Source organism: Neofelis nebulosa, chromosome 4 (assembly GCF_028018385.1).
Source record: "Neofelis nebulosa isolate mNeoNeb1 chromosome 4, mNeoNeb1.pri, whole genome shotgun sequence".
NCBI lineage: Eukaryota > Metazoa > Chordata > Mammalia > Carnivora > Felidae > Neofelis > Neofelis nebulosa.
In genome coordinates this window covers 71,307,742-71,322,271 of record NC_080785.1, presented here as the reverse complement: position 1 = coordinate 71,322,271, position 14,530 = coordinate 71,307,742, and the positions used below count along the sequence as shown (strand labels likewise).

Here is a 14,530-nt window from a genome sequence, read left to right as displayed (position 1 = left end):
TTTTCTATCCATTGTAGGAAAAGCAGACTGCTTTATATTTTGACTTTTGGAATTAAACTATAGGGTAGATTATGATCTTCTGGAAGTAAAGGCCATTTTGTTTTGTTAATTTTTTAACGTTTATTCATTCCCCAACCCCCTCGAGACACAAAGCAAGCAAGCATGGGAGGAGCAGAGACATGCGCACGCGCGCGCGCACACACACAGAGAATCCAAAGTAGGTTCCAGGCCCTGAGCTGTCAGCACAGATCCCAATGCAGAGCTCGAACTCATGAACTGTGAGATCATGAACTGAACCAAAGTCTGCCGCTTAACCGACTGAGCCACCCAGGCGCCCCATGATAGTTTTAACTCAAATGTGAGATATAGCACCTTTTCAAGGAAACTTGACAAGATAGTTGTATCCTGAAGTGTTTCTTACATTTTATAGACAGTGCTCTGGTTCACCATGAAATTCTAATCACACAGACTGGAAGATACTGTATAGTTATGCTGAGGTAAAAATAACTGTGAAAAACATCCTGGGAAATCCGGATGGGAGGATGCAAAAGAATATGCTGCCCGAGTGGTTTATGTATACAGTGCATGCTGGTGGGCTCCTGTGGTTTGTTCAGGGGGGGGCCACAGATTTCACTTAAGCCATCTACCATCCAAGAGGGAGATGTGCTCAATCGGGGTGTCACAGCATCTTTAAAATTAAAATGAAACAATGAACAGAGATTTCTGGAATTAGGACCAGAAGATTATCTTGCGTGTATGGCTCTGGACAATGTCCAGCCATATTGTTTCAGCAGTTATTAAATCCTTAGGGTTTTTTCTGTTTAGGCAGGACACTGATGTCAAGACTGAATTCCAGTGGACATGAAATAATTTTCTCTCTCAATACTGTACACTAATTATGTCTGAGAACCTACAGGAAATGTGACATATGAGGAGGCTTAAGAAACATTAGAACGTAGGTACGTGGAAAACCCTATTGCCTGTGAGTTTTGTGATGACAGTAAAGGCCTTATGACCATCCAAAAAGTCACTTGGATATTTATTTTGGTTTTACAATTAATGTTTGATTTATTCAGGCTACATTATCAAAAATCTAGTTCTTTAAGTTTTTAAATTTGGTTTGCAAATCACTAAGGGATCTTTGAATAATATTTAGTTCCTGTTTATAAACTTATCTAATTAAACACCTATAAACATTTTAAATTGCATTTACAAATTTGTTACACTTGATTTCCTTTTTAACTACTGTTCTTAGTGACTGAGAGTCTTTGCAAGTACTTAAATTCTCATGCATCTGTTACATTATGCTTACAAGTAGCATAACCTTTGAGTTTTCTTAAACCTTCTAATGCTGTACGCAATTAGTCTTCCTGTAGTTGAAAGATACTTTCCCATTAAGGAAGCCAACAACTGTCATTTCAAGTAATTGAGGTTATTTCCTACCAAAGGCATAAGATCTGAATTCTTACACTAATCAAGGAAACTATTATATCATGATATATAATTGGGGGGAGGTGTTGCCTATGTAGCATGCTTGGGATTACTAAGTATATCCAGAGATTTTTGACTGAGAAAACCAGTTAGATTTTTGTAGGCCACCCTGTGAGAACACAGAAGCTTGTTTATTGTTGCTATGTCAAAGATGCTATAATTTCAAGAAGAGGACATTTACATGTCCCACCTTCCTAGACCCAGCTTAATGCACATGACCTCATGGTTCTACTCACAGAAGGCCTCAGTTCCAACCAGTTTGCCCATTTGATTAAATTTTACAATTCTTTGAATTTTAGTACTTTTCTGTCAGATTCTAAAGATGTTTGACAGTAAAGGAATCCTAAGACAGTAAAGGAATGCCTTTTCTTGTTACCTAAATATAAATTCTGGATCCTTTCATAGTCTCGGAATCAATGACTCTTATAAGAGTTGCAGATGATATTTGATGGGATTTAGGTTATCTCACATAGTTGGTGGTGGTGCTTTTTTTTTTTTTTTTTTTTTTTTTTGCTTTGTTTTGTTTTGTTTTGTTTTTCCGAGTTATAGCCACTATCTCTATGGGCAGTCTAGTGGCATTACTAAGGAGTCAGGGGCAACAGAATTTAGACTTCTTCTCTGCCCTCTTGAGAACAGGGAGCTAACTAAGTTAACTATAAGCTGAAGAAGGTAAAGTTGGATATCAGACTGCACTGGATTAAAGCATTAAACTAAAACAGATAACTCAGTTACTATGTTTCAAAGGTCATACAGATGACCTGTCTAAAAAAGTAATTCTTTAATATTTTTCAAACATCAGCAAATGAAATGTACAGTTGATACAACAGTAAACTCGGACCTACTTAATAGATTAAGAAACAGCATTAATCTTCTCCTACTTGTTCTGAAACTGGAAGAAATCAGCTTCCTAAAATTTCATAAATAGTACTTGGGGTGTAAAATTTATCAACTTTTAGGCAACTATAAGGAAAGCAACTAAATTAATGGAGTCCGGGGTGAGAGTTGGCCATGGGTGGGTTCTTAAGTAAAGTGCTGTCATAAGAGATGAAGTTGGTCTTGTAACTTGGTCTCAAATTACCATATCCGATTCAATACATCTTCCCCTGTGCAATACTAAAACAAAGTAGCAACTGGAAGCTAAGCCACAGGGTCTTCATCTGGCCAAATCATCTGGCAGTTAGTAAAGGAGCGATGCAGGCAAACAGTCTCCATACATGTCATGAAAGACCAGCCTTCTCACACAGGGCAGGCTGATAATCACCCGGATTTTGACAGTTTCCTGGGCTAATAACAACATCTGGGAATATTAGGTCCTGAAACACTAGAGCTCTCAGATTAGAATGGAATGAAGATGGGGCACCTGGGTGGCTCAGTCAGTTAGGTGTCCAACTCTTGAATTTGGCTCAGGTCATGGTCTCACCATTGATGAGTTTGAACCCCATATCGGGCTCTGTGTTGACAACAGGGAGCCTGCTTGGGATTCTCTCTGCCTCCTCTCTCTGCCCCTAGCCCACTCACGTTCTCTTGCCCTCTCTCAAAATAAACAAATAAACTTAAAAAAAATTAGAATGGAATTAAGATGTCTATAAAAAATGAATGTGTTTTTTTTTTACTAATTTTAAATGTGTAAGTAATATATAAATGCAAAAAATACATATGATACCAAACATTTTAACATTTACAAATAAGATTAAATTACGTATTGACCAGGCTCTCCAAATCTGACACCTTCTTTGGAGGTAACCACCATCATTGGTATGAAATGTATTTTAACACTTCTTTTTCTGTTAAATCATATGCATATATTTACCATTGGAAAATTATTTTATGTTGTTCTGTTTAAAGTACTTAATATGAATGTACATATTGTTCTACAACTTGCTTTAGTCATGTAAGAATATCTTGCTAGCCTTTCCACGCCAGTAAAATACATTTATTGAGTGTTTATGTAGCAGTCCCTCTTCCAAGCACTGGCATATCTATTAATGCGTTTAGTTCTCATAACAACGCAATTATTATTGTTATGTTATTATCATGCCCATTTTGCACTTTGGGATTCTGAGGGACAGAGAGGTTAGGGAAATTGCCCAATTCGGTGCCAGAGAGCCACGGTTCTGGATTCTGTTCAAAGAAGACTAATTCCAGATCACTCTCATGGTAACTGTTTCACAGCACCTGAGACACATAAACCTACCTCTGAATGCAGTATGGATCAACCCCAAGCCCCATGGGCCCATCTTTTACGATCTTGCAGTGACTGTGAGGGATATGCATATACTATTCAAGTTTTAAAATGCCACCAAGTGTTTCATGATGTTCAGCGTTGTAGCTGATAATAGCGTTATGTGTGATAGTCAAAGGTAGCTCTTTTTTTGAGGAGAAGAATGCACGTAAGACTGCAGAGCAGACCCTATCATCGGGCTGCTCCGTTCCCCTCCTTCCCTTGCCATCTATATCTGATCTGTGGGCAGCATTCCATTTACGTCAAAAATAACGTCAATCTAGTGAAAAAAACTGAATGACTCATGGCATTACTGTAGGGAACCAATCACTGTGTAATATGATATATAACATCCTAATTTCACAGAACATTTTTCATAACAGCTGCTAAAATCATAATCAAATCCATTAAATCTTTTTAAAGAATCCAATTTGAAGCAATATTGAAACTAGTCTTAAAATGCAGGTATATTCAGGTGGAGTCCTACCCAAGCTTTATGGTTAACCTCTTCGTATCTTGTCTGTATTTGTCTATATTTATTAATCCATTTGAGTTTGCTCTTTTTTTGTATTTCTAGCTGCATTTGAGTCAGAGATAGGCTATTTTTTAAGAGACTAGAGGATCTGAAAAAAGAATAGAAAAAGAGAGATGAAAAGGAAATTTTCCTCTGATTCTTATGGACAGTAGAACTCGATAGATTAGAGAGAAGAGGTAGAGGAAGGACCCAGGGTCTTGGCATTATAAAAGCAGTGTTACGTTATTGATTAAGGTCTCTGCAGAGAGTGAAAAACCGTGAGAGAATGCAGCCACCTAAGCCCTTGCATTCAGGAGCATGTAACTTAGAAAACGTTGAACCAGTTGGATTTCTTTGGCCACGGCGCCATCTGCAAAACTGACAGCTAATTTTTTGATGTAAGAATTTTATTCCTTGGATATATACAAAGCCAAATAAAATCCCTCAGGGTTTTTTTCTTCCTTCAATATTATATACTTATGGAAATTTGCAGAGTTAGCCCCTGACTTATATTTTTGTTTGGAACATAAAGCAAGACTAAACAATTCGATGAAGGCAAAAGATTACTTGTGAAGTTTACTTTCAGACTGGAAAGTGACCTTCCAGAAGGAGGAGAGGCTTCTGAGGGCTGAGCTCTATCCAGTCTCTTCCACAGATTAATTGTGTGATGCAGTTAGTAAACAAGTTAGTAACCTTTGAACCTGGATTTCTGATCTGGGAAAGAAGACTGGGCTAGAATCCCTAAGTTTTTTCTGAGTTATAATATTCTGGTTCTTATATGACATGGTAGCCAAAGCTAGCTTCTAGTTACCCAGCCACATAAGTCCTGTACACATTTTCCTTCTGTTCCACATACCTCTTCTAATACTCTTAAGGGGGATGTTAGTGATGTCTTTAGTAGTTGCTTCCTCTCCACCACTTTCTCTCCAGCTTTCTGCTGGCATAAAAGCTGTTGAAGTGAAAGTTCTCCATTCCGTCCCATTTTTTCTGATTCTTTACTTCAAAAAAAATATGTGCTTAGAATGAAATATAAATTGCTGATTTGTAATTCATGAATCACTGTTATAAAGTGACCCCAAGACCTTTGTTTTCAGGTCCTCAAAAATTAATTGGATGCAGGTGTTTGTTGGCCGCTTGGATAATGGACATAAGGCACGGTTTTTCCAGCTAACTTTAACAGATGTAATTCCAATAGTTTGCACCTAGTCAGTGCTAGCTGACATTAAAGCAGATATTCCAGATTGCTATCTGGGAGTTGTCTGATACCAGTACCAGGCAAATTGCTGAATAGTAAAGGAGCCAGAAGCCCCAGAATAAATTCTCTACACTCTAAACCCTGCTAAGTAGCTTTCATGTTCCCTTACTTTCTTTGTTCAGTACCTACCGATGGGGCAGCTGTTGCAGTCCTAGATGGTGGGTGCTATGTTGGATGCTCCCGGGCCAGGATTCTATTGCAGAGGGAGCCATTTTACAGCCATTTTACATTTAGAATGAGCTTCCTCCTTGGGTCTTCTTGTCACCAAGTAACTAAAGCTATTATTAAACCAACCAAATAAATCATCTGAGAAATGATTTTTTCCTTAGCTTTCAACATGTCCTCCTTTTTATGCTTTCTTAACACATATGTGGAAGATTAATAATAATATTTCATATGTAGCCAATTGGAGAAATGAATTTCCTAGATTAGTCATGTTTTATGTGATTTTACAATCCCAAAACACTGAACATTAAATAAAATCTTTTTCTCGTAGCTTGTTCAACACTAGCTGAATTTGGAGGGCACAGGGTAGTAGCCAGGGGGTCAAAAAACTAGAAAAATCTTGGCTGCTCATCCATCAACTAGCCACGCAGAAGAGGGCAAGTTACTCAAGGTCTCTCAACTACAGGAGAGGACAAAATAAACATCCTCAGCTGCTCTTTTGTGTAAGGCTGTTGTGAAGAACACATGAGCTGGTGTGTGTGACTGTGCTTTGTTGTCATAGAAGGTACAGTCCAAATATGAGATAGATAAACTGTGAAACGTGCTTGTACGCCGATATATCTAATTATATTGTTGCTTTCATCTGGGTGGTGTTTCCATGTTTTATATGTAAACAAGAGCTTGTAAGGTTGATTATCTCCCAATTATCACAACTAATGAACTCTTAATCAGCAGCTGCAAGTTTAGATTCTATTGAAAGGAAGAAATTAAAGTGATCAAGGAGATTATTTTTTCTTCATTGACATGTAAACAATAGACTATGAATTAGAAAATATTTAGCTGTCCTTTATATATACCTGAATGATCTGACTTCTCTGAATATTCACTTTTCTTTCAAATACAGGAAATGAAAAGTCAGAACCTTCTGTAAATATTGTCATTCAAAGGATGTATCTCCTAGGAAAAATAGGTTTAATATTATTTGTTAGAACCATATGCTAGATGCTAAATTCCACATGTAAGAGAGGTATATCCTGAGATGCTTCCTTGTTTTGGTCTTATAATATATTTAGAGTACACCTTCATGCTAGTACTATGAAAAGGAATTGCCTCAGGTAATGCTACTGTAAGAAACTGTGTTATTCCATTAATTCCGGTACATATTAATTTTCTACAACTCAGTTATTTGCTTTATTTTTAATAGTTTAAATCCAGAAGCACTTAATTATTAATTCTGTGAACATTATGACTTCATTTAATGACTGCCTCTCTAAAAAGATAAAAAAGGATGGATGAGCAAACTACATTATTTCTAAGGAACAATAACATTCCAGATAAATTCAACCAGAGAAGAGTTTTTCCTCAGCCAGTGCCTACATAGATCGATGGATGGGTGACATTTCCTCCTCCCCTTTATAATGGTAACTTTGAAGGGCACCTGGGTGGCTCAGTCGGTTGGGCGTCCTACTTTGGCTAAGGTCATGATCTCACGGTTTGTGAGTTCGGGCCCCGCGTTGGGCTCTGTGATGGCAGCCTGTTTCGGATTCTGTCTCGCTCCCTCGCTGCCCCTCCCCTGTTCATGCTCTGTCCTCTCTCTCTTTCAAAAATAAATAAACATTAAAAAAATTTTTAAAAATTTAAAAAGATGGTAACTTTGAGTCCTGACTTGGAGTCCAGGCAGCAAGATTAGAGGTGGTGAGTTGGCCCACAGAGGATCATGCTGGCTCTTTGGATGTTAGATCTTTTGGTTGCCTTGGTCATCTTTGGTGTTTGTTTCTTCCATTATGCTTTGTACATTTCTCCAATACCTCACTGATTTATTTCTTACCTACAGGGTATCAGGCCGGCATGGTTGTCACCTATATTTTGCCTAGTATTACTGATTACCTTGAGATTTTGTTATCAGCGTCTGTGGTCTCTTTGTCAATCCTGTCCAAAGGTTCCCCTCACTGGTTATTTTGCAATATTATTCTCTTAGACTTGAATGAGGCAGTCCCCGAAACAGAGCGCCTGGATTCAAAAGCACTGAAAACCCGAGCCCAGCTCTCTGTGAAGAACAGACGCCAGAGGCCCTCTAGGACACGACTCTATGATAGTGTCAGTTCAACAGATGGGGAAGACAGTCTGGAACGAAAGGTGAGCACCTTTGACCAATTTCTGACTTTGCAGTGCTGAGCTGTATCCTTGTTCCTACAGCTTATTGAAAGTAATGATTTTTCTGCAACCAGATTCTATGCCCTAGATGGAAACAGCTGGAATAGTTCACTGCTTTGTCTCCTAAATTCTTACTCAACTCGTTATATTGTTGTAATTCAAATTCTGTCTGTACTCATTCAATGAACTACCCCAAGGGCATTACCCATTTTGTCATATTCGTGATGGTGCTTTTATATTCAGCTGTTGGTTTCACCTAGTGGGAAATAATGTACAAGTAACTGTTTCTGTATGTCTTAGGATCTGTGTTAGCCACAATGGTAATGTGATGAATTGTTGTAAACTATGCAGTCTCATCTGTAAACCAACCAACAAACATTGGTTTCCAAGGAATTTACTAAAAATGTTTGGTCTGATTTCAAAGTAAGTATTACATGGAGCTGATGTTCAGTGGCATAACCTCCTTTATAATCTCTTATACCAACAGCCTTCAAACAGTTTCTATAACCACACGCACATTACCAAATCACTTCTGCCCAAGGGTTTGAGAACTTCTCCAGAATCAGATTCTGGTGCTCCATCCCTCACTCCAGTGGCAGGCAATGTGCCCTTCTCGTCTGACCACATAACTGAATTTCAAGGAGGACAGCTGCACCCAGAACAGGAGCCTTCCTCCTCTACGTGGGGAGACACTTCACTCTCCTCTCCTTCAAAATCTGATCATGATACGGAAGAATCTCCTTGCCACCATCAAGCCACAGCCAAGCAAATATCACAAGAGAAAGGTACTGTTGATTTTTTTGTTGTTTTTGCTTTTGTCTGACTTAACTAACACCTTGATTTGTGCAGTATAAGGATGGCTTTTTTTCTCATAGTCATAAGCCCTTTGTCTTCTTACAGCTAATAATTAATATTGATGTTGTGGGATAAGAGCACATGGCTCTCCTATTTGTTTATTTATTTACTTACTTATTTTTTTTTTCCTGCCTGGTTAGTGTTTTTACTTCTACAGCTCTCCATAAGTTTATTATTGAAAGAAATTCTTCAGGAAGCCTAATAGAGATTTTGTAGAATAGCAGCCTGGAGTTTCAATAAACATTAACATACACTGGAAAAAAATATATGTGTATGTAATATATATGTAAAAATATATATGTATATAACACATATAAAAATATATATACATACACATATACATATGTACATAGATATATGAAGCTGAAAACAGTTATAGGTTTTAAGCCATTAATTGGTTTTTATTTAGAAGAAATCTCCACAGTAGTGATTTATATTGCAAAAATTATGACAGGAAAGGTATAATGGAGGGCGATTAATCAATTAAATTTTAAAATAGGCTCCTAGAATTAACACCAAAATTTCAGTCATACCAATAGACGTTTGTTGTTTTAATTTATAGAAGTAGAAGTAATGAATTCTCGTTAAACAAGTTACATGATGCAGAGATGTATAAAGAATAGGTTCATTCTTTTCCTACTGTGTCTGATGTGCCCCTTTACAGTAACCAAGTAAATTTGGTCATATTATCTTTCACATCAGAAATACACATAAGTATATATTATGTATATATATGTGTGTGTGTGTGTGTGTGTGTGTGTGTGTGTGTGTGTAGATATAAAAACAAAAGCACTTTTTGGTATGTTTGCATTTTGTTTTGTATGCTTTTGTTCACAAAAATGAATCATACAAGTCACATGACTGCAGTTTTATTTTACATATAATAGTATTTTCAGAACATCAGCCTAGTGCAACATACACAAATTTAAATGACAAGAGAATTTTCTGTAGTGAGCCTATAATATAACTGAGGCAACCATTTTAATATTGATGGACATTTAGGCTGTATTCTGGAAGATTTCTTTTGTATATTTACTTGTTTGCTTACCACTGTAAAAAAAAGTTATAACAAGCACCCGTATATTCTTGTATACTGATGCTTTTATTTCTGTAGAGTACATTTTCGAAAGGTGAATTGGTAGTCAGAGTATATTGTATTCAGAGAAAAATGTATAGCTTTAAACTCCTTTATTATTAAAAATAAAGACTGAAAATAAATAAAATAAATATTCAAAATAATAGGAACAGAGCAACCAAAAAACAGAAAAAGAAAAGAGAAGGTAAAAGATATAAGCAGAATTTAATTTTTATTGAAATGAAAAGCCTATTCTTAACCCCCCCTCTCCCCACAAAAATATAGTACAAGTGTAAATTATTCCAGCTAAAGGTGAATAGTCCTTTGGAATGACACATTAAGAAAAATATAGACAAACAAACAAAATAGCATTGGAAAAAAGAAAGGAGATACAAAGATTTTAAAAATTATTTTTTAAAGGTAGTATGCAAACTCAGTACATTTAAAAATCTAGAGAGGGGCACCTGGGTGGCTCAGTTGGTTCAGTGCCTGACTTCAGCTGAGGTCATGATCTCAAGGTTTTCAGGTTCTAGCCCTACGTAGGGCTCTGTGCTGACAGCTCAGAGCCTGGAGCTGTTTTGGATTCTGTGTCTCCCTCTCTCTCTGCCCCTCCCCCGCTCATGCTCTGTCTCTCTCTCAAAAATAAATAAACATTAAAAAAAAATTTTTTAAAGAAAAATCTAGAGGAAATGGAGTTTCCTACAAAATTGGTCTACTCCAATTGGTCTAAGAAGAAAACTTGGATAAACTAATAGTCACAGAAATATGAAATATGTTTTCACAAAAGTTTCCATTTAGAAAGTCACCAGACCCAGGTGGTTTTATAACTGAATTCTACTTAACCTATAAAAAAAAAATACGTAGGCTCTATTTGATGCTATGTTATTCCAGGTAGGGTGTTTTTCATTTATTTAAATAGCTGGAGTCCTAAAAACCAGTAAAGACTGTGTGGAAAAAAGGAAATCTTATGCATGTTGATTCATTTTAAATATGATGCTAATCAATTGAATATAGGAGTGCAAGTTAATTATATTTCCACAATCAGGTAGCATTGATTCTGAAAATGTAATATTTAAACATTAGAAGATCTAACTGTAAATCATCATACAACAAAGGAAAGGTAAAGTGTTATAACATTAATAGAAGTTGAGAAGAATTTGATGTAATTCGTCAGACATTTTCAGTAAAAACTTGTTACAGTAAAAATGGAATTAGAAAAACATTTCTGAATATGATTGGTTACTTACCAGTGATCAGTCACTAAAGAGTGAATCTTAAATCATTTGCACAAAAGTTAGGAATAAGACATGAGTGCCAACCATCATCACGATTTTCAAGTCTGTTTTTGAGAATTTTCTAGTTGCAGGAAGAACAGAACATCAAATAATCAGTATAAAATTGCAACAGAGAAAATAAAAGTATTTTTATTTGAAGATTATATGAATATGCATCTAGAAGATTAAGTGGCCAGATATAAAATAAATATACAAAATCAGCACCTTGATGTGTGTAAGGTTGAAGTGTCTTCAACTTACCTTGAAATGCATTTGAAAATTAATGGATTAATGGATGACTAGAGGCTATCTGATAAAGCAATGTGTAGTAAATGGAAATTGGAGGATATATGGTGGATATACATTTATCCACTCTAAAAACTTTTTATCTTTTGAAAAAAAAATTGAGTGGCAGAAAGATAGGTCATTTTTGTCTATACTGATATAAAGATTTAGAACAGTAGACATTTTGTGGAACGTGATAAGCTGATCCTAAATTTATAAGAAAGGAAAAAAGGCCAGAATACCTGAGACTCTTGAAGAAGAATGAAGTGGAAGATCCTGGCTTACCTGATACCTGGAATTATTAAAAAGCCACAGGATTAATTATGCATATTATTTGTACAGAGGTTTACAAACAGATTCAAGAATAGAATAAAGAGCATAGAAGCAGATTACACACAGATACACATTTCAGATATATATGAAGTTATTTTATGAAAACTGCATAAAAAAGGGTGGATCAGTGGAGAAAGAATAGAGTTTTTAATGAGTTTTTCTGGGACAATTGGCTATCCATATTTTTAAAAATTATATTAGACCCCCTCATCTCATACCTTGCAAAAAAATTCATTCAAGGTGGATTTAAGACTTAACTGGAAAATAAGTGGAAGATGGCAAACTTTAAAACTATTAAAGAGATTTTTAAAATGTTGATTTATTTTTGAGAGAGAGAGAGCAGGGAGAGGCAGAGACAGAGGGAGACAAAGAATCCCAACAGGATCTGCACTGTCAGTGCAGCACCCAGCATGGAGTTCGAACCCGCAAACCATGAGATCGTGACCTGAGCCAAGATCAAGACGTCGGACACATGGCAACTGAGCCATGCAGGTGCCCCCAAACTATAAAACTTAAAAAAAAACTCTATGGAATATTTTTGTGACTTAAGGGTAGGGAAAGATTTCTTCAACAATATACAAAGGGGGGGGGGAACATATATAAAAGATTAATAACATCAGATGATAGTAAAATTAGGAACTTCAATTTCTCAAAGACATAACAAAGAATCCCACAAAATTGGAGAAGATATTTTATCCCTGTGTAACTAATGTAGAAGTAGTATCTAGATTATATAAATAACTTGTATAAATCACTAAGAAAGAAATAACACAATGGGGCGCCTGGGTGGCGCAGTCGGTTAAGCGTCCGACTTCAGCCAGGTCACGATCTCACGGCCCGTGAGTTCGAGCCCCGCGTCAGGCCCTGGGCTGATGGCTCGGAGCCTGGAGCCTGTTTCCGATTCTGTGTCTCCCTCTCTCTCTGCCCCTCCCCCGTTCATGCTCTGTCTCTCTCTGTCCCAAAAATAAATAAAAAGCGTTGAAAAAAAAATTAAAAAAAAAAAAAAAAAGAAAGAAATAACACAAGAGAAAATATATAATGTCCTGAACAGGCATTTCTTAGAAAATGAAAACCAAAAGGCCAAGATATGTATGAAAGTTGTTCAGTGGTATTAGTAATCAGGAAAGTATGAAATAAACCAGATAAGATACCATTTTATATCTACCAGTTTGCCATAAATATTAAAAGTCTGATGTTACCAAATACTGGAAAATATGTGAAACAACCAGAGACTAAATAGTGCTGGTGGAATGTAAACTGAGGCAAGCTCTCTGGAAACCATTTGGCATTTACCTAGTAAAGTTGAAAATGTGCATGCCCTATGACCCAGCCATGGTTTATATAGCCTACACTTGCCTACTAAGAATCATGTACAAGAGTATTCAGAGCAGCCCTACTGTGTGATAACAAAACCTGAGAAAACCTGAAAACTGGTAAGTACTGGAATAATCACTAGTAAGAAAAGTTAAATGAACTATAGTATATTCATATGATGAATCTGTGCAGCAAGGAAAATTTGAATAAACCACACTGAAACATAATACCAGGGCTGAATCTCTGGAACAAGAGATTGAGAGGATAAACCAAATACCATAGGTATTATATTGCAAGGTCTTATATTGCAAGGGACCTAATACCATAGGTATTACAGAATACCTATGATTTTATTTCTATAATGCTAAAAAAAAATTAGTGGATTACTTAGAGATATTAACAAAATGTGGAGGTTATAAGTGGGAATGACAAAGTCAGTTACTTGGCGGGGAGTGTCCAGGAACTGAAGGACATAATTCATAAGTATAAACTAGGTGGCAGGGGGGGGAATAAATGAAATGAGTGTTTTTTAATTGTTTTTTCTTTATACTCCACAACTATCTTATAAATATTCTTGGTTACAGTAGTCAATATGCATAATAAAAGATCCCATATAGAAAGTTAATTGATAGACGTTAATACACAGTTACCTTCAAAGAGTTCTTGAAAGGTCAAAAATAGGCAAAAGAAATAGTTTCTTGAAGAGAAAATTCACATGACTTATAGAAAAAGATGATCAGAGAAACGATCATTTAAATTAAATACCCATCGGATTGCCAAAACTTTTAAAGAATTCCACCAACCAATGTCAGCCGTGGTGTGGGATACATTGCAGGTATCATTGTACATCACCACGTTTTTGAAAAGTGCATACTCATCTGTCTCTCCCAAATCAAAAATTGTAATCTTTCTAAAAATACATCATGAACATAGAAATACATTTGATTTGGGAGGCTCAATCTGTTACAACTCTTGGTAAGCACCAGAGCTTTATTCCTGATATTTTCCTCCTTGGTTTCCTTTCCTGAACCTATCGATTGCTAGAATTATCTTCCACAGACTAGTCCTAAGCACAGCTCTTCTAGAAGTTTTGGGGTAAAAAAATGGAGTACTTAGAAAGTAAAAAAATACCAGTAGAGGCAAAAGAAAATAGGTCGATCCTGCTAATTCATCATCAAAGGTAGTTCTCAAGTTGGTGGAGGGCTTGCATGGTGATTTTGGCCTACTTTCAAAATAATTAAAGACTTCAAAAACTCTCACTAATTAACTTAAACTGTGGATTATAATGGCACTTTTACAGATACACACTTGTGGCAATACCATCTCTTTAGAAAACTGCATATAGACCGTAATTGAAGACCATAAGAAGACAAAACAGCAGATGCATATATTTTGGAGCAATAGGTTAATACTTTTGGTCTACTGTATATCAGACATCACTGGTTATCTGTAAGAACTTACATTATAGTCAGGGAGTATGGGTCACTCACACATGAAATATGACTCCTAAATTTTTTTGTGGCTAAATATTATTTAGAGTATTTCTCTCTTTTATTTCTAATTTATTATGATTCTTTGAACTCAGCAGATGTTT

The 14,530-nt window shown here is 36.2% G+C and overlaps 1 protein-coding gene across 16 annotated transcripts in view; it reads left to right on the top strand.

Annotated features, from left to right (window-relative positions):
* Positions 1–14,530, top strand: part of PPP1R9A (protein phosphatase 1 regulatory subunit 9A) — a 326,344-nt gene that overhangs the window by 280,781 nt on the left and 31,033 nt on the right. For 13 of the 16 annotated variants that reach the window (XM_058725032.1, XM_058725033.1, XM_058725031.1 and 10 more), the window contains 2 exons: positions 7,625–7,782; positions 8,288–8,585. In XM_058725032.1, the coding sequence (XP_058581015.1) occupies positions 7,625–7,782; positions 8,288–8,585 (456 nt within the window). The remainder of the gene's footprint in view (positions 1–7,624; positions 7,783–8,287; positions 8,586–14,530) is intronic. The other 3 variants (XM_058725040.1, XM_058725043.1, XM_058725042.1) reach the window with 1 other exon arrangement.